We start from the raw sequence: 19,850 nt of genomic DNA, 5'->3' as shown, positions 1-19,850 counted from the left end.
GTGAGCAGTAAGTCAAGCACAAAGTGCAAAACCTTGTTCTGAAGGAGGTCTCTAAAAGCAACCACCTCCGACCTCTGCTAAGATGGAAATATTTTAAATAATTCAATGACATTAAATATAAGTAACTTCTTTTATATCATCTTTAAGAAGCAGATACTAACATTCTGTATCACAGTATTTGGAATAACAGACTTGCATTAATCTAATTCTATTCTGTTTTCCTAGCTTGAAATAACAACTTTTCTTAATATAAAAAAAAATCAACACAATAATAGAGTGACCAGCAGTTCCCAGAGGATGACTTTCTGTCACATTAAACACCAAATAAATATAGGACTCTGAGATTCCGACTTCAGGAATCAGACTGAACAAATGTATCTCATGAGCATTGAACAATAAAATGTCCTAAGTTAAAAAAATCCTCTCTTTTTATAACATCTGTTTTAATATAAACAATAGAAAGGCTATTTATGCCACTAATTCTGTCTGCACATAAGTTCAAAGAAGCCAGGTAAAGGGCTTGGGAGAAGGACCTCGGAGAAAAGGGCGACAGTATACGCGGCAGGGACCCTGCGCCCAGGTCTTCCTGTTCTTCGCCTGAATACGCTTTCTAAAAACCCAGGCTGCTCTGAAATAGAATAAATGTCAGAAAAGGCCACATGAGGGAAAAAACAGATCTGAAAAGAGAAGACCTGGCTCGAACACACACTTCCTCCCCCACCCCAACGTGGATCTCAGAGACAGCTGGGTTCCATGAAACTGACACGTGGACAGGCACAGTCACCTGAAATGCCGAATGTTGATTTTTAACATAGTTATGTGCCAACTCAAAATTAATGAGTCAGTAATGCGAGGCCCTGCCCACCCAAAGCCACTACGGGGCATCCGAGGCATGGGGCTTCTGAGCGGGAGTAGAGGAGAACCAAGTTGGACAGAGCCACCCAGCACTACAGGCACACCTCACCCACCAGGCTGCCTGTGATGACGACACAGCAGCGAGGACAAACCCCTGCCCCAGGTGTGCCTTGGCCCTCCCTACACTCCAAACTGGTGTTAGGGGCTTGGCATGAGAATTAGACAGCCATGACCTTCAGAGACAAGGAGCCTGGGGAAACACTGTTCCTAAAAACTCAGCTCTTTCTCCACCGCATCTCACCTACAGAAACCCAGCAGGCAGAGCTCCAGCTGAGACAGCATCACTGACAAAGTCGGAAATGCTCTGACACCAACAACTTTTGTTCTACTGCAGGTACTGCTTGCTGCTCAACTAACACTTTTATCACTGAAACTTGTCAACAGCCGATAGGTTAATGGCAAGCAGAGGAAATAAGGAAACAATCATGTATCTTGTCTAAATTTCCAAATGGTACACTCAGTCTTTAGCAGAGCTTCGTAAATCTCAAAAAACGCAGATTTGAATTTTCTGACTTCTGTAATTAATATGTTTAGACCTCTATCCTGACTTTTTAAAAAGGCTATTAAAATACTTTGAGAAATTAACTCAGTACACTAATGACTCAAAAGAGTTAATGAAGTGTCCAAAGTATCTTGCAGAAGCTTAGTCATTAAGGGATGCTGACACTTACTTGAGTGTATTGACACAAACAACTGGTTATACACATTTTGGTTTTCTTTAAGGAGAAGAGGGGTGGAAACAGTACTGCCCATTATAACCTTTAGCGGTGCATCAGCAGTATACAAATATTAGACTCTGAAAGGGTTATTTTTATTTTCTCTTTCTCTCCCATTCTTTTCCACCTAGACACACACACATGAACACAGACGAATGCACCATGGTTTATCTGGTAGGTATGTAATCAAGTGGTTCCACCTGATCAAACTGGATATTCAATGAGGAGATAATTTGGTCATATAATTGACTTAAAAATTTTTTTAAAGTCTATATTAAAATAGTGTTTAAAAGACATGAACATAATGGTGGAACCTCAATTTTGATTTCTAAAAGTGCTTCAACATTCTTGAAATACCAAAGCCATTTATAGCTGGAAAATAAATGTATGTACAATACTGTTTGTCCATCTATCTATTTATCTATAAATCTGTCCATCAACATGGTTGAAGTTAAAAAGACTAACACTACCAAATGTTGGTGAACATGTGGAGCAATAAAAATTCTCATACCCTTTTTTATTTTTTTGTGAAAGAAAGATACAAATTTGGAAAAAGGTCTAGCAATTTCTTATGAAACTAAACATTCACCTACCCTATAATCCAGAAATTCCTCTCCTCGGTATATTCCCAAGAGCAATGACAACATATGTCCACAGAACAACTGAATGAAAATGTTCTTAGCAGCTATATTTATAATAGCCAAAACCCAGGAAAACGTGTCTATCAATAGAGGAATGGGTAAACAAACTTCAGGACAGTCATACAGAAGAATACTATTTATCCATAAGAAGAAACATTCTAATGATAAAAGCAACAAAAAGATGGATCTCAAAAAACATGGTGACTAAGACAAGACAGAGTACATACTATACATTTCCATTTATATGAAGTTCTAGAACAGGCAAAAAAGTAATCTCTCGTAGAAAATATCTGAACAGTGGTTTCTCCTAAAGGATAAGGGAGCAATTTGCAGAGAAGGGGCATTAGGGAACTTTCTGGAATGGTGGATTTTGTATCATGATGGAATTTGGGATTACACAGATGTATGCATATGTCAACATAAATTTTGTATATTTCCTTGTATGTAAATTGCCCTATGAGAAAAGAATCACAAAAACTTTGAGCGCTAATTAATAACATGCATGCTACAGTATTGGGAGGAAAGACCACTGATATGTGAGACATACTTTAAAATGCATCAAAAAATAATATAAATTAATGACTATTCATTTAATCAAAGAATAAATAGATAAGTAATGAAGCAAGTAAGATGTTAGTTGTACAATCATCAGGGGTCCCCAAACTTTTTACACAGAGGGCCAGTTCACTGTCCCTCAGACCGTTGGAGGGCTGCCACATACAGTGCTCCTCTCACTGATCAATGAAAGAGGTGCCCTTTCCGGAAGTGAGGCGGGGGGCCGGATAAATGGCCTCAGGGGGCCTCATGCGGCCCGGCCCACAGGCCGTAGTTTGGGGATGCCTGATTAGTGGTGGTGAGTATAAGTACTCACTGTAAAATTCTATTTTTCTTTTTTGTATGGCTGAACATTTTCACAAAATAAATTCAAAATAATCTGTTACAGTCCTATAATATCATTTAAACATTTATTTTCAGGATCACTGAATAAGTAAAGAGGAACTAAGCAGCTTTATTTGAGTGAAAAAGATTCAAGTTTCGCAATTTAGTTCAAATACTAAATAAACACAAGTCAGTGTATGTCACACTCACTTCACAGTCAACAAAGCTCCAACCTGATCCCAAAGGAGAGAGAACAAGGGCATGTCATGATGTTTTACAAGCCAAACACACCTGAAGGACTGTTCTAGAAATCACCACATCCTTCCCTAGCTCCAACTCTCTAACTGATGGGTTCTAACAAGTTTCTCTTGTTATATAAACAGTTTGCCAAATACTAACGGACTGGAAACACAAGCCAGAAGAGTCCCTTGCTCCCAGCTGGGTGTAACCCTGAATCCCACCCTGCTCCACTGCACCTCCCTCAAGAGCTCATCAGAGTTACTTGTGCAACTTCTTATCGCTTCTACACCTCTGAATCCCACACAGCACCGAGCACAGAGCTTTGCTCTTAAGAGTTAGTAAATAACCAAGCTTGTTTTCCATGGTTAAAAGGCAGGCAGGGCCTGACCGGGTGGTGGCACAGTGGATAGAGCGTCGGACTGGGATGCATAGGACCCAGGTTCGAGACCCCGAGGTCGCCAGCTTGAGCGCAGGCTCATCTGGCTTGAGCAAAAAGCCCACCAGCTTGAACCCAAGGTCACTGGCTCCAGCAAGGGGTCACTCGGTCTGCTGAAGGCCCACGGTCAAGGCACATACGAGAAAGCAATCAATGAACAACTAAGGTGTTGCAACGTGCAATGAAAAACTAATGATTGATGCTTCTCATCTCTCTCCGTTCCTGTCTGTCTGTCCCTGTCTATCCCTCTCTCTGACTCACTCTGTCTCTGTAAAAAATAAAAAAAAAAATTAAAAAAAAAAAAAAGGCAGGCAGGGATCACATAAGGGGGGTACTTTTGTTTTTCTGCATAAAAAAATGACCAGGCCCTTTAATAGCCCCTTTTTACATTGGTAAAATGCCATAATGATTAAAATTGTGAAAAATTATCATCTGATCCTCCAATGACTTCGGGAAACTGGTGTAACTTCTCTGTGCTTCAAATTCCTCTTCTATAATGTGAGACTGATATTTACACTTCACAGGATTGATGTGAAGATTAAATAAAATAATCCGTTCAGGCATTTAGCATCATGCCTGACATTCAACAAGCACCTAATACATGTCAGCTAATCCTTATTATTTTTTCATGACTAGGTGAATGAAGCTGAGAGTGACTATGACTGTTACACTGATTTAACATTAAGGATAGCAGAGATACCTAAATATTTACCATTAAAAAATTTTAAATATCAGTTATCAGAATAAAACTTACAGGTATTCAGGGTCAAAATACAATACTGAGCACCACTTTAAATACAGCACTTGGTATCAAATAAGCTGCCTTAGGTTATCATTGCATATGAGTTCATAGAAGTTAGAGCTTAGCCCACAGAGTTTGCCACCTAAAGTCTCAGGGCAGAAAGGCACACAGAAGTCACTCATCTAAGCCCTTCTCGAGACTCACCAAAAGGACACCCTCTGCATTCTTTTTCCCTGTTTTCCTCAACCTTCCCTATGGAAGGGAAATCTGCCTTGCTCACCCCTCTACCCATTGGAGCCTGGCTGATCCACCCTCTTCATTATGGCAGAATGAGCCTCCTAAAGAAACCCATGCCTCGCCCCTGGAACCTGCCAATATCTTACGTTAAATGGGAAAAGGGAGTGCAGAGGTTAACTAAGGTTACAGACTCTAAAATAGGGAGATTTTCCTGGACTATCCAGAAGATCCAATCTAATTACATGATCCCTTAAAAACAGAGAACTTTCTCTAGTTGCGGTCAGAGACAAGGCAGAAGAGACAACTGAGAGATGTGATTTGTGAGGACTGGATGTGATGATGCTGTCTTGGCAAAGGAAGGGGCAAAGTGATGAAGACTCCAGGTGGCCTTAAGGAGTGACGAAAGGCTCCCGCTGACAGCCAGCAAAGAAACAGGGACCTCAGCCCTCTATCTGCAAGGAACTGAATTCTGACAACTTGAATGAGTTTGGAAATGACTATTCCCCAGAGCAGGGGTCCCCAAACTATGGCCAGCGGGCCGCATGCGGCCCCCTGAGGCCATTTATCCGGCCCCGCCGCACTTTCAGAAGGGGCACCTCTTTCATTGGTGGTCAGTGAGAGGAGCACAGTTCCCATTGAAATACTGGTCAGTTTGTTGATTTAAATTTACTTGTTCTTTATTTTAAATACTGTATTTTTTCCTGTTTTGTTTTTTTACTTTAAAATAAGATATGTGCAGTGTGCACAGGGATTTGTTCATAGTTTTTTTTAGTCCGACCCCCAACGGTCTGAGGGACAGTGAACTGGCCCCCTGTGTAAAAAGTTTGGGGACCCCTGCCCCAGAGCCTTAAAAACTAGCACAGCCCTGTTGATGCTTTGAATTTAGCCCTGTGAACCTGAGTCATGCTGTGCTCAAACTTCCTACCCAAGGAAAATGTGGGATAGTAATGGGTGCTGCTTCAAGCTGCTATATGTTGAATAATCTGTGAAGGCAGCAATAGAAAACTAATGCAACAGTCCTTAAAATATCTGAGGTTCCCTAAATGGTCTCCCTGCATCTTTTCTGGTCTACATGAGTGGCTTTCAACTGCTGGTCCACAGACCAGTGCTAGTCTGCCAGAAATTTCATGCTGGACCACTCAAGAGTTACCATCCTGATGTTGTATGAAGATTACAGAGTCTAAAATCATTGGGTCTATAATCTTCGGGAGGATGTTTCAACCATCTGAGTTATTCAGCCAGGGCTTGTCTGTCTGGCTTTTAAGAACAATAGGCTCTGGCCTGGTGGCTCTATGGATAAAGCATCGATGTGGTGCACCAAGGTCATAGATTCGATCCCCAGTCAGGGCAAAGGAAACGCAATCAATGAGGGCACAACTAAACAGAACAAAGTGGAACAATGAGTTGATGCCTCTCTTTCTCTCCCTTCCCTTCTGTCTCTTTCTCCCTTCCGCTCTCTCAAATCAATGTAAAAAATTAAACAACATGCCTGTGTTGTCATTTCTCCAACTGATGAAGTTAGTTCAGCATTTCCGGGGCTGAGCCTGTAACGACCGATGAGGAAGAGCTTCTGTTGGAGGGCTGTGTGACCACGGGGGCCTGCAGGTCCAGCCCAGCACTCACTAATGTCATGGAGGGATAATCATATGACACGGATAACAACAGCATACAAAGCCAAGTGACCAGATTTCAAGATCTCCTTTTGATTGTGTCCTGAAGGGTCAATCGATCTTAAATCTGGTATCTAGGACCAAATACAATGACACAACAGGATCATGTCCTAACCTGCTTTCTAGAAACCAGGCATTCATATGGGCAGCCCAAGATCACCCTGGAAGTTTTGGTAACCAAGTCACACTTGCTATTATTTACTTACTACTTAAATAATCTTGTAGTCCAGCGATTTTCAAAATCTTTAACACATGCAATATCTGACTAGATTGTCCAAAAAAAAAAAAATTACAACAGTCAACACAACAATAGCCTGTCATCCGGTATGAATGAATCAAAATTATCCTTTTTTTTTTTTTTTTTTTTTTTTTTGGTGTACCACAGAACTTTAGTAATTAGTCTGTGTGTGCCGAAGAGATGAAAAAGGTTGATAATTGCTGTTGGAGTCTCCTAAAAGATGTCTTTTTTTTTTGAATAGGTTTTTTCTTTCTATTCTGCAATTTACTTTAACCCATACTTACTGGTACAAAATGGGTTGGTTTTTTTTAACCTAAATTTTGCAACAGACTTACTGTTTGTGTTCTCTTAAAATTTATGTTAGAACGGGGGTCCCCAAACTTTTTACACAGGGGGCCAGTTCACTGTCCCTCAGACCGCTGGAGGGCCGGACTATAAAAAAAAACTATGAACAAATCCCTATGCACACTGCACATATCTCATTTTAAAGTAAAAAAACAAAATGGGAACAAATACAATATTTAAAATGAAGAACAAATAAACTTAAATCAACAAACTGACCAGTATTTCAATGGGAACTATGGGCCTGCTTTTGGCAAATGAGATGGTCAATGTGCTCCTCTCACTGACCACCAATGAATGAGGTGCCCCTTCCGGAAGTGCGGCGGGGGCGGATAAATGGCCTCAGGGGGCCGCATGCGGACCGCGGGCCGTAGTTTGGGGACCCCTGTGTTAGAACATAATCCTTAATGTTATTATATTTGAAGGTAGTACCTTGAGAGGTGATTATTTCATGAGGTTGGAGACCACATGAATGGGATTAGTGACCTCATAAGAAGACACCACAGGAAGCTCCTTGTGAGAACACATCAAAAAGATGGCTATTAACCACTGTGACCAGACACAAATCTTCTAGTGCCTCGATCTTGGACTTCCCAGCTTTCAAAACTCTGAGAAATAAATTTGTTGAATATAAACCAGCCACTCTACGTTATTCCGTTATAGCAGCCTGAACAGACTCTAAAACACCCCCTTTCCACCTTTATTTCATTAAGAAAGCATAATCAATTTCCCAGATAGGTACTCATCCAAATCATAAATAAAATATTATTAATAATAAGCTATAAATTATAAATGACTAATCAAAGAATTACAAAGAAAATGTTAATATAATACTAAGACCCAAGTACATATGCTTAAATTATCTCTGTTAAGCTAAATTTCCATTAGAGAATGCTTCCTGTTGACCTTCTCGTGAAGAGGAGAGATCTAAGCTGCAACTGTGGTACACAGGAACCAAACCACATCCACACTCTAATCGCACCAGTGTAAAGAGGAAGAGAGGGAACCTTATCCACTGATGCTCTGCTACTAATTACTGATTTGAAATCAGAAGTTTTACTAATCTGACTCACCTTATTGATTGAGGATAGCTTTGATCAATGTTCAGAGTCTTTGATTCACCTCTGTCAAAATTGCACTAAAAACTAATTTAAAATCTTTTCCTCAGTATGAATTCAATAATTTTTCCACTCAAATTCTGGGTTCAAAAAGTAAGTTCAAACAAATAAAATGTTCATCTGACTTGAAAATAGCTGTCTTCCCTTATAAACTCACTTCTCTATTCCTGTAGGGTAGCATAAAACAAAACTAAATGATGAAACAAACCAATCTTTTATATAAACTCAATACTAACTTCCAAGGAATCTTCTCCTAAGCCAGCTTTTCTGATGCCACTTGCTAGGAAAATATTTGAATATGTATTTATACATTTTACATAAAATTAAGAATTTAAAATATTTGATGAACACACTAAATTCATATTTGCTCTCTCTCTCTTTTTCTTTTTTAGATTTTATTGATTTAGAGAGAGAGAGGTGGTGGGGGAGGAGTAGGAAGCATCAACTCCCATATGTGCCTTGACCGGGCAAGCCCCGGGTTTCAAACTGGCAACTTCAGCGTTCCAGGTCGACGCTTTATCCACTGCGCCACCACAGGTCAGGCCATATTTATCATCTTATCTCCCCAAGCAATTTAAGTAATATGAGCTTCACACAATTGTTTCTGTAATTATTTTATTCAAAGCATCAATTATTGGAAATCACTATAGAACCAGAATTTTCCAATATATGTGTTTGCTACTTAAGTATCTGATCATTAAAAGGGGCTTTCTTGCCTGACCTGTGGTGGGGCAGTGGGTAAATTGTTGACCTGGAATGCTGAGGTTGCCAGTTCGAGACCTTGGGCTTGCCCAGTCAAGGCACATATGAGAAGCAACTATGAGCTGATACTTCCCTTTCTCTCTCTCTCTCTCTCTTCTCCCTAAATCAATAAAAATAAATAAATAAAAGGTGTTTACTTAAAACTTTTAGGAATACTCAGTGATGTGCTAAAATACTTATGCTCTAGAAATAAAACTTCTTATGTCTCATAATGTATAAACTTTTGGAATATGCAAAAATAAATATCACAGACAACTGATAACTGGATTTTTCGTTATCCAAGTATTAGTGGATTTTATATTACTCAAGACACTCTTGCCTAATTACCTTAAAAGTATCTTAGTGATGTACTTTTTACTTTATAATTTTATTTTTCCATTTTGTTTCCCAATTGGATTGTAAAACATCATAAAGACTTCTAAATAGTCAAACTTACACAAAAATATACTGTTCCCCCTCCAGCTACCATTTTTTGTCTAATAAGTAGCACACTGTTTTCATATATCAAACACTCAATATTTAGGACATTAAGAGCAGAAAAGAAGGCCATAGCTGTAGGTGAAGGGAAGTGAGGGTGTGCAAGAACCATGAGTGGTACATTCTAGCTGGAGAAGTTGATTTAAACCGGCAAAGAATAGGAGATAAAGTTAGAACAGGCATGGGAAAAAAGGAAGGAAGACTGTAAGGCCAGACTTAGTATGCACATTAGTAAAAATGAAGAGAGCTGAATGAATGTTTATGAGACACGCTGGGAAGGTAAGCATAATACCTTTACAAGAAGTAAGGTCTTCAGCCTTAAAATAACTGAGAAATTCCCTTTCTTTCTGCATTATTTATCTACCACTTGGTCAAAACTCTAAAATTGAGAAGGTTCAAACTTCTCTCCATTCTTGAGTTAATTTCCCTGGGAAGCTACTCAAGCCAAGACATTGCATTTCCCTTCTCCCAGCCCACAAGGTTTGAATACCCCACTAAATTGCTAGTGACCCCTTTAGCTGCTGTTCTGAAGTTACCCAAATGTCATATGCCTTCCTTCTCGGGACTACACTGAACTTAATTCTTTTGCTCCCAGTGAGATGGAAAACTCACAAGACAAGCATTTGCCTACGAGAAGCAGAGAAATATCTGAGGGGCTGTGTTGAGCCTCTGATACAACACCTGGGAGGCCATTCCAAGTTGGATGGGGGACCCTACGTTACACGATATGAAGGCATTGGGGGCTACGATGGCATTCAGTCACAACTTTCTCTTACCTCATTTATTACCAATACTGTAGATATGTTCCAACAAAACTAGAGTAAAGCTTAAAAGCAAGCAAGATTTCTAAAGTGGCCTGTGGCAGGGATTTGGGAGCTACGTGTTCTCCCTTCGGGTGTGAACAATCCCACCTCTGGAAGGCACACAGAGGACGCATGCACCTTGCTTACAAATATAAGTCACATCCACCGATCTCATCAGGAAAAAAGTTAGTATTTTGGTGGTTGTAGTAAGGTCCTTGAAGCAGTCCTCAAGGATCCCCAACATGGCTCCAATTTGGGAAAATGTTAAATAGATGCAAAAACTTCATGCCTTTCTCCAACTGTTACCTTTAGTGGCTTGGTCCCAGGAAGTAGCCTACATTATACCATCACCCTGTTTATATGGGTGCAGCTCTTTTCATAATTCCTGAGGATTAAGGTCTGTATTAGTTTCCTATTGCTACTATAACAAGTTATCATAATTCATTGGCTTAAATCAACATGGATTTACTATTTTACAGTTCTAGAGGTCAGAATCATTATAATCTAGCTAAAAGTAAAGATGTTGGCAAAGCAGCAATCCTTCTGGAAGCTCCAGGGTAGAATTTTTTTCCTTGCCTTTCCCAGCTTCTATAGCCTGCCTGCATTCCTTGGCTCATGGCCCCCTCCTCTACCTCCACAGCCATCAGTGTAACATCCTCAATCTCTGATTCTTACTCTGTGCTTCCACTGTCATATCATCTCAGACTCTACCTTCCCCTTGTAAGGATCCTTGTGATTACACTGGGTCCAGTTGGATAATCCAGAATAATCTTCCCATGTCAAGATCCTTAACTTTATCAATTCTGTAAAGTCCCTTTGCCACATAAAGTAATATAGTCACAGGTCCCAGGGGTTAGGGAATGGACATCTTTGGCGGGCCATAATTCTACCTTCCACGAAGTCTGTGTGGCTAGAGAACACCATTATCTTAGGTAACCTTTCGTCTCTCAGCTTGGGTTTCTTTGTCTCCAGAACAAGGAGTATAAACTTGACCTCCAAGATCCTTCTGATCCTATATACATACATATATTTTAATCTAAAGCCATATATATAAAGATGCTATATAAATGCACCTGTAAGATTACCAATGATATAGATTATAAAGTAGAGAAAGGACCTAAGGGGATACCCAGATGTCAAGTCTCATTGACAAAGCACTTTAGGTATACTGGGTTGGAGAAGGAGGTTGGAAGGTATGGAGTTACAAGTATACTTGGTGCACTGAACTGGAAGTGTCTAGTAGCTCGATGGATACAAAGAAATAGAACACAAGGTCAAGGAAAGAATTAGAAAAAGTAGAGTCACCCACATAAAAGGGTTCAATTAATGGAATCTGTAAGGATTAATAAATTCTGTAAGAGATAAATAAAAAAATAAAAATTATTTGTAGGCTGACTGAAATTCACGAGGAAGAGGAGCTAGCAAATCATCTCAAGCAGAGGCTTGCTTGATCAGAAGGCAGGATCATCTTAAACATGCTGATTGAACTGTTTATTTTAAGGAAATATTATAAACCACTTTCTAAGGTGTTTAATTGCCTCAAATTTTGCTTATTTACAAAAATAATACTTTTCTTAATGTAGAGCATACTATATTATTGGGTCTTAAAAAACACACACCAATTCTTTCTGTTTTTTCTTTTAGGTAAGAGGCAGGGAGATAGTGAGACAGATTCCCACACATGCCCTGACTAGGATCCACCGGGCAATCCGTTCAGGCCATGATGCTCCTCGAACCAACTGAGCTATTTTTAGCCCCTGAGGCTGATGCCCAGACCAATCAGCGCCTGGGGCCACACTTGAATCAATCAGCCACTGTTGCAGGAGGAGAAGAGGGAGAGAAGGGGGTGGGGGAGGTGGAAGAAGCAGACAGTCACTTCTCCTGTGTGTCCTGACCAGGAATCAAACCTGGGACATACATATGCTGGGCTGACACTATCTACTGAGCCAGCTGGCCAGGGCCAAAAACAATTATTTCAAACAATTAATTCATCTATTAGAGTGCCAAAGTTTAATTTAAAAAAAATGCATCAATTTCCATGTTTGTTGGACCTGAATAATTTAGGTAGAACCACGGTCTTTAAAAGTTCTGAAGTCATATTTGGTGATATCAAATGAAAATGACTTGTTTACAATTATTTATCTGTAACTTGGTCAAACTACAATAGCAATATTGAAAATATTGAACTATACTATACTTTACATTAACATATTTCACAAAAGGTACAGAGAGTAGTTGTTATCACGGGACCAATTCTTTCATCTAGTTTTAAAAAATATTTATCCATGTTTCCTTCAATATATAGTATTATACACATCTATTGTCTGCCCATCTTATTTCCAAGTGCTTTTTTAGTATTTATCAACAATACTAAAGATGTACAGTTAAATTTACAGAGATATCATCACTAACATGTTTAAAATGAAGACTTGATTAAAATTTAGTCCTTTCATTTGCAGACTATTGGTTTAGAAATCCAGGAAGCATTTGTATTATAGGACAAGTATAGACAGGATACAAAAATAATTCAAGTCACTTCAAAGACCTTGCCAGAAATTCCCTAGACTTTGCTATTGCTTCTGCACAGAGGTCTCATACCTGTCTTGCAATTCTCAAGTCCGGCAGTTTCCCAGGATGTGTGCTTGTGAGTTCTATTTAGACGATATCTTTTCAATATTGTGGGTTAATCCTTCTGATATGTCACTGTATGGTCTTTCATTCAAATGACCACAGTGTTCTAATAAGTGAAATTTGAGTTAGGCAAAGAGTAGACCTCTCAGAGAGAAGAGAAACAGGTAACCACTCACCTCAAATGTTATGACAGATTATAGTTTCTCTGAGATAAACAAAAAGTTAACACATCATTGAAAACTAGACAATGAACAGCAAAGTCAAGATTATACAATAGAAGTTGGAGCTTGAAGTTATCCTTAACCTAGCTCTCACTTCTACTGAGACATAAAGAGTGCTAGGCTTCACCTGGCCCGTGGTGGTGCAGTGGATAAAGCATTAACCTGGAACACTGAGGTTGCTAGTTTGAAACCTGGGGCTTGCCTGGTCAAGGCACATGTGGAAGTTGATGCTTCTAGCTCCCCCCAACTCCCTGCCACCTTCTCTCTCTCTCCCTTCTCTAAAATGAATAAATAAAATCTAAAAAAAAAAAAAAAAAAGGAAAAGAAAAAAAGAGTGTTAGGCTTCGAAAATACATCCCTAAAGAGCACATCTGCACAACTTACTGCTCTTTAGGGACAGCCCCTCTATCAAGTCAGCCTAAATGCACAATTTGTAAGAGATGGAGAAAGGCAAAATTAGTCCACACTTCGGAAAAACAGTTTCTATAAAAAAAATTTTAAAAAGGATAATATAAACACTTCAGAGCAACTTTGATGAAACACTTAATAAAAATATGCATTCATATTCTAGAACTAGTTCAAATTCATGATTAGCAAAGCCTCACTGTGACAACTAACTGTTGACTTTGAAATACTTTTGCTGATTCAAGACATTTACAGTAAAAGGAATCTGAAGCCAAACCTTAAATTTTATCTTGAATATATAAATAGCAAAGTTATGCCAAGAAATTTTGCAAGATGTTACTTTCCTCATATGACATACTAAAGATTCATTTAATAAAGAAACTGTCATTTAGTCCCAAGAATCTAACTAGAATACTACAGTATATGATCAGTGTGCTTTAGGTCTCTAAGATTTTCCCAAGTAATTTCTTCTTCTTTTTTATTGAGAGGCAGAGAGACAGACTCCTGCATGTGTCCATATGGGGATCTACCCAGCAAGCCCCCTAAGGGCAATGCTCTGCCCATCTGGGGCTGCTGTTCCATTGCTACAAGCTATTTTAGCATCTGAGGCCAGGCCATGGAGCCATCCTCAGTGCCCGGGGCCAACTTGTTCAAACTGTGCCATGGTTGTGGGAGAGGAAGAGAGAGAGAAGAAAGAGAGAGAGAGAGAAAAGGGGGAGGGGTAGAGAAGTAGATGGTGGCTTCTCCTGTGTGCCCTGATCAGAAATCAAACCCAGGACTTCCATATGCCAGGTGGATGCTCTACCACTGAGCCAACAGTCAGGACCCCAAGTAATTTCTAAGTCCTGTTGGTACACAATGTCTGTGTGTGCACAACTGATGTTCAAAGTATGATTCAAGTTAGTGTCAATAATGAAAGTAAAACTCCTATAAATTAGGTTTCAGAGAAAGCAAGCATTGAAGTTTTCTCCCTAAAACACGTGGTAATGATGATAACCACATGTTGCACTACTGCAGAGATTTCACATTGGCACTGCAAGAATTTTAAAACATGCAATACTTGACTATTTAGTCAGGGTCACTGACCTCTTTTCTCTTAGACTGTCAAAAACAAGACAACAGCCAACACAACAATAGCCATCCAGTGTGAATGAACCAAAATTGTACCTATTTTTTGGTCAGATCAGCCAAAAATAAAAATATATATATGTATATTTATATATAAAATATTTATATGTATTTAAAGCAACAATAGTACCTTTGGCATTTTTTAAATTGACTTTAGAGATGAAGGGTTGGAGAGAGAAAGATTAATTTGCTTTTGTTTTTTATTTATTCATTCATTCATTGGTTGATTCTTGTATATGTTCTGATCAGGAATCAAACACACGACCTTGGCATATTGGGAAGACTCTAATTAAATGAGCTACCCGGCCAGGGCTAAAAAATATGTTTTTTTGATGTGCTAGAGAATTTTATTATTTAGTTTATGTGTGCTGTGAGATAAAAAAAAAGGTGAAAATACTGCATCATAGCATATGTACTAGCCACCTTCATCCCTTCACCATCGCAGCACTGACCATATGCAAAATAATCTACAAAACACTGTGGAAAACGCAAAGTGAAATTAGATGTGGCATTTGTCTTCATTGTGTATGTGATCCAGGAAAGTAGAGAAACATTAATTTAAAAACTACATTACAAGGTAAGTGTCAAGATGGTGTGAAGAACTCAGTGGGATGAAAGAGACCTTAGAATGTCAAAGGAGATAAAGTCCATTCCCACAAAAATGGTAGTAGCTCCAAATCCAGATGGTAAGTAGCGAGTCTCAGACTTTGGTGAAGGCTCCTAGGCTCAGCTCTTTAAAAAGCCATCCTTATCCAATCAAGGAAGTAATCCAAGTGGAAAAATACTCCACTCAACCATCCCACATGCTAAGAATCTCTTAGCCGTGACATTCTCTTAGCCTCACAGGCTGACCATTTCTCTTCCACTTCGCAGAACATTCCACTTCTGAGTTGAGTTACCTGATTTTTAGCAGCAAGAGTCTGTAATATGTGGTCTCCAACCTAAACCTAGTAAGTTTTTCATGACTTTTTCTTTTCCAGTTGAGGTTAACCAAGCCTTCCCCTATTTTTCAAGTACATGAACTTAATGTTCTATATATCTCATTTCAAGTGAAAAACATAAAATTCAATCTCTTCTTTGGAATTAATGGTCCCCTTGAAATGCAAATATCATTTATTAAAATAGCTGATTCAAAGAGCAGTACAGCATCAATGAAGGAAACTACAATCCAACACCAGTGATCCAATGTCCTAAACATTCATTTTCTACATGAAGCAATACATGGTCTTTATGTACCCTGTCAAGGTACCCTTTTCCATAATTTACACTACTAAATTATACACAATTTAGAATGGTCACATCATACTGTAGCTACAGCAAAAGCAATGCATAAAAGAGATGCCTGCAAATGGTGCAGCAGGGGATGGATATGTAAACCTTCAACTCAACATGAAGGTAACAAACTAAACCCAGCAGACTATGGGTAAAACCGTCCTCCCTGTCACAACATCAGGGATGGAAGGCCATCCAGGTTCTCAGCTGCCTATTTGTTATAAGGGAAGAGGATTCACATAAGGATGAGGATAAGGTAGGGTCTGAGCAAAAGGACACTGGATGGAGCACTTTTCGTTCATTTTGTCTGCAGGACTGACTTCACAGGACACACACCTCTCTGCAAGGAAAGGACGGGGACAAGGAGGCTGGGGCGCCTACCCAGGGTTGCAGGGGGACCCTCAGGTGAGACCAGAGGGGCCCGTGGGAGTCGGCAGCAGGGTCCTGCGTGGATGCTGATGGTCCTATGCGGTGGCCTCAACTCACCCTTTTGAAAAGGCCGGCAACAGAGATGCATTCGGATTTTGTTCCCACAAATGAGTGCAAAGGAAGATTCGGGGTTCTTCCTCAAATAAATATGTATGTTAAAAAACAAAAGACAGGCTCCTGGCCTTTCTCAGAGGCAACCACATTACTTCCACGGCTGGAAAGCAGGTTTGCAGAGACCAAAGAATAGACAAAAGACTGGAACTGGCGAATATACAAACCTGGAAAGGATTGTTGCTGACAGAAAGTGAGGAGGTCTCTTAGTTCCAATTCTGTCTCCCCTTTCCGAGGGTGATTTCCGGGCCGATGAGGAAATCCCTCACCGCCTGGAGAAGACGTCGGACAGGGAGGAGGAGGAGACCCCCAAAACTTTGCCGAACTGCGGCAGGCCGGAGGCTGGCAGCAGCTGCGGACCTCGAGGTCCGGGTTGCAGCAACCACCCCCTCGCCATCACAACAAAAGGGTCGCAAGCAGCTTTTGCACCCCGGCTTCTAGGACCGGAGCCGGGAAGAGAGAGCGGGCGGCGGCGACCCGGGGACGGCCCCTGTCGCCGGGGCGAAGGAGGAGACGGAGCCGCCGCGTGTCGTGTCACGGCATAAAGAAAAGGACCTCCGCAGGCATACGAACATGCCACCCGAAGCAGCAAAGCTGGTACCACCCGCACCCCCGCCTGTCCCCTGCCGCTCGGGAGCATCTGCTCGAGGCCTCTCGGCATCCCCGGGCGAGGCCGCCCCCTCCGGAGCGCGGCGCGGGGGCTGCAGGCCCGGCTTCGGCGGCCGCGACACAATGCGGCCCGAGAGCCTCCCCGACGCCGCCCCTGCGGCAGGCCGTGGCCCACACAAAGCCCGCCGCCCGGCCTCGCCGCCCGGCCCCGCCGCGCACCCACCTTGGGCTCCGGCGCCCGGATCCCGCAGCGTCTTGGTCACCGCCTTCCAGACGTGGCAGCCCAGCAGGCAGAGCAGGAGCGCCGCCGACCTGCTCATCTCCGCGCGGCGGAGTCCCGGCCGCTTCGGCCTCGCAGAGCACCGGGACAGAGCGGCGCGTCACGGGCGGCCGGCCGCCGCGCCTGCCTCCATGTCGCCAGGCTCCGCGCGCACCGGGCCTGCCGTCCAATTGGCCGCGCCCCCGCCCGGCGTGGCGCTGGGCTCCGCAGCCCCCGGCCGCTCCCTCCTCCGCGCACCCGGGTGGGTTCCCCGAAGCGCCGGCGCCGCGGCCCCGCCCACCCATTAACCCCTTAGCGCCCTGCCCCACCCGCGGGTGGTGTCCAGGTCCAGGGTCTTGGTGCCACCTGGCGGCCGCCGTGCCGCGGGGGAGGACGGTGCGCCCCGGAACCCAGTTCCTGCTGCGCGAGCCTCCCTCGCTCACATACCCCCGTGCACGCGCCCGCGAGTCGCCGCTACAGCAGGGAGCGCGACATCTGGCACCCGTACAGCCCGAATCCTCCAACTCCTTACTGCTTTGGAGAAAAAAAAAACAACACCTACCTTTCAGGTCTGAGGGCTTCGCACCTGGTTAATTAACTAAGGGAGGGTCTCAGGGTGTGACCTGCCTCCGTTTCCTCAGCATAATGCCATCCTGCAGCTATTCTTGTCCCCATCCACCTATCCTACTAAGGGTAGATTTGAACCTGAAGGTCAGCAGGAATGGTATCCTAACCCAGAGGGCTGACAGATGAACACCTCCAGGTTGAATTGCCCTTAGACATTTTTAGAGGGTTAGAGTGGATAGGAAATTTACCCTGGTTGAGGCTCTAGGTTCTTCTTCACTTTGTCTTCACTATACATAATCTAAGAGGTAGGTATTGTTATTCCCATTTACAGATGAGAAGAAGAGTATAAGGAGAATCAAGGAATTTGTCATTAGCACACTGCTGGTCAGTGGCAGAGCTAAGGTTCAATCAAATACAACAGGCTGGTCCCAAAGATGAAGCTCCACACAAAAACATCAGGCTTCCCTTAAGCAGAGGTACACTCACCCCTACCCAAACTTCCCATTCTCTCAATTTGCTCCTGTCTGTGTTCCTTCCTCCACACAACCCTCAGGACGCACCCTTGACTCTCTCTACCCCATCTCCAACCAGCACTGCAGTGACCCCAGAACCTCTGCAAGGGACCCAGGCTCTAAGGAAATCCACACCAGATTCACTCTGCCCAGTGCTGCCTCCAGAACACTAGGCGAGAGGAGGGTTATGACTGTAATTTCATTAATTGGGCATTAAGGCATGCCAGTTGGCTTATAACAGACAAGCTATTGTGAGACACAGTGAAAAGCAGGAGGTGGAGAAGTCCATGTGGGTTTTATTGTCACCCTCAGGAGCAATGTTACAATTTGTGCAAATTGCACACCTGCACAGGGTGTCAGGTAGTCAGGAAGGTGGAAAGAAAACCCACAGTTAGGGACTGCCTGATCCGTCTTCCTTTTAACTGCCAGTGTCAAAGCCTCAAGGTCCACCTCAGAGTCAGGAGAGGAGAGTGAATGGGATGACAGTCCATCTCAGCCCTCAGTTGCAGTGTGGGTGCCAGTCAACAGGAGCACAAAGAGTCCAGGCTGGCTAGATGGCCGGGTAGAGGGTGACTTCATGAAGCATGGCAATCTCAAGTTTTCAAATCACTTTTTTGGTGTAGGAAGCTGCCTCTAAGAGAAGTGGCATTAAGCCCATCCCTGAGTTGAAACTTCTCACTTCAAACAGTTTGAGAATGTGCCTTTGTCAAGAGACAGAAGCGACCTGGCGGGGGTGGAGGGCAGACAGGAATCAAGAACCAGGTTGATTTTTAAAAGATCACCTAGGACCCATAAAATCCTGAGAACAGAAGTGTAAGGTCACACGAGGGAATACTATTATAGTTGGGGTCCCTAAAATATGCTACTCTCACTGGACTGGAGATGTTTCCTCATAACAACTTCCCTGGTAGTATTATTGTTCCTATCCTACAGATAAACAAACTGAGTTTGTCAGTGAGAAATAATTTGCCCAAATATCTAGGTCTAATGATAGGAAACTTGATTATTTACACAATGTTACCCCAAGGATAAATTTCATGCAAATGACTTGTTACCTGTAGCATCCAAATGATTTTAAAAATCTGTTCTAATCCATGTAAGGTCTGAATCTATATAGTTAATAGTATCTAGTGAATGGTATTGTACCTATGTCAATTTCCTGGCTGTGATAATATACTATAGTTATATAATATGTTACAAATGGGGAGAGTTGGGTGCAGACTGTCAGAGACCTCTCTATACTATTTTTTGTAACTCCTGAATCCATAATTATTTCAAAATAAAAATATAATAAAAAACAAAATTCTGTTCTATGCCATTTTTTAAACTGATTTTTAGAGAAAGAGGAAAGGAGAAAAAGACCGAGAGAAATATTGATTTGTTGTTCCATTTACTCACGCTGTCACTGGTTGATTCTTGTGTGTGTTCTGACTGAGGATTGAACATGCCACCTCAGCATGTCAGGACAACTCTCCAACCAGCTGAGCTAC

The 19,850-nt window shown here is 41.9% G+C and overlaps 1 protein-coding gene across 2 annotated transcripts in view; it reads right to left on the bottom strand.

Annotated features, from left to right (window-relative positions):
* FAM171A1 (family with sequence similarity 171 member A1) overlaps positions 1 to 17,538 on the bottom strand; it is a 159,947-nt gene extending 142,409 nt beyond the window's left edge. For both annotated transcript variants that reach the window (XM_066280742.1, XM_066280741.1), the window contains exon 1: positions 17,246 to 17,538. Coding sequence is in view for 1 of the 2 variants with exons in the window: in XM_066280741.1 (XP_066136838.1) it covers positions 17,246 to 17,342 (97 nt within the window). In the remaining variant the exon portion in view is untranslated. The remainder of the gene's footprint in view (positions 1 to 17,245) is intronic.
* Positions 17,539 to 19,850: the final 2,312 nt, after the last annotated feature.

This window comes from Saccopteryx bilineata, chromosome 5, assembly GCF_036850765.1.
Source record: "Saccopteryx bilineata isolate mSacBil1 chromosome 5, mSacBil1_pri_phased_curated, whole genome shotgun sequence".
NCBI classification, from domain to species: Eukaryota; Metazoa; Chordata; class Mammalia; order Chiroptera; family Emballonuridae; genus Saccopteryx; species Saccopteryx bilineata.
The sequence above is the reverse complement of the archived record's forward strand: the minus strand, read 5'-3'. Positions and strand labels throughout refer to the sequence as shown.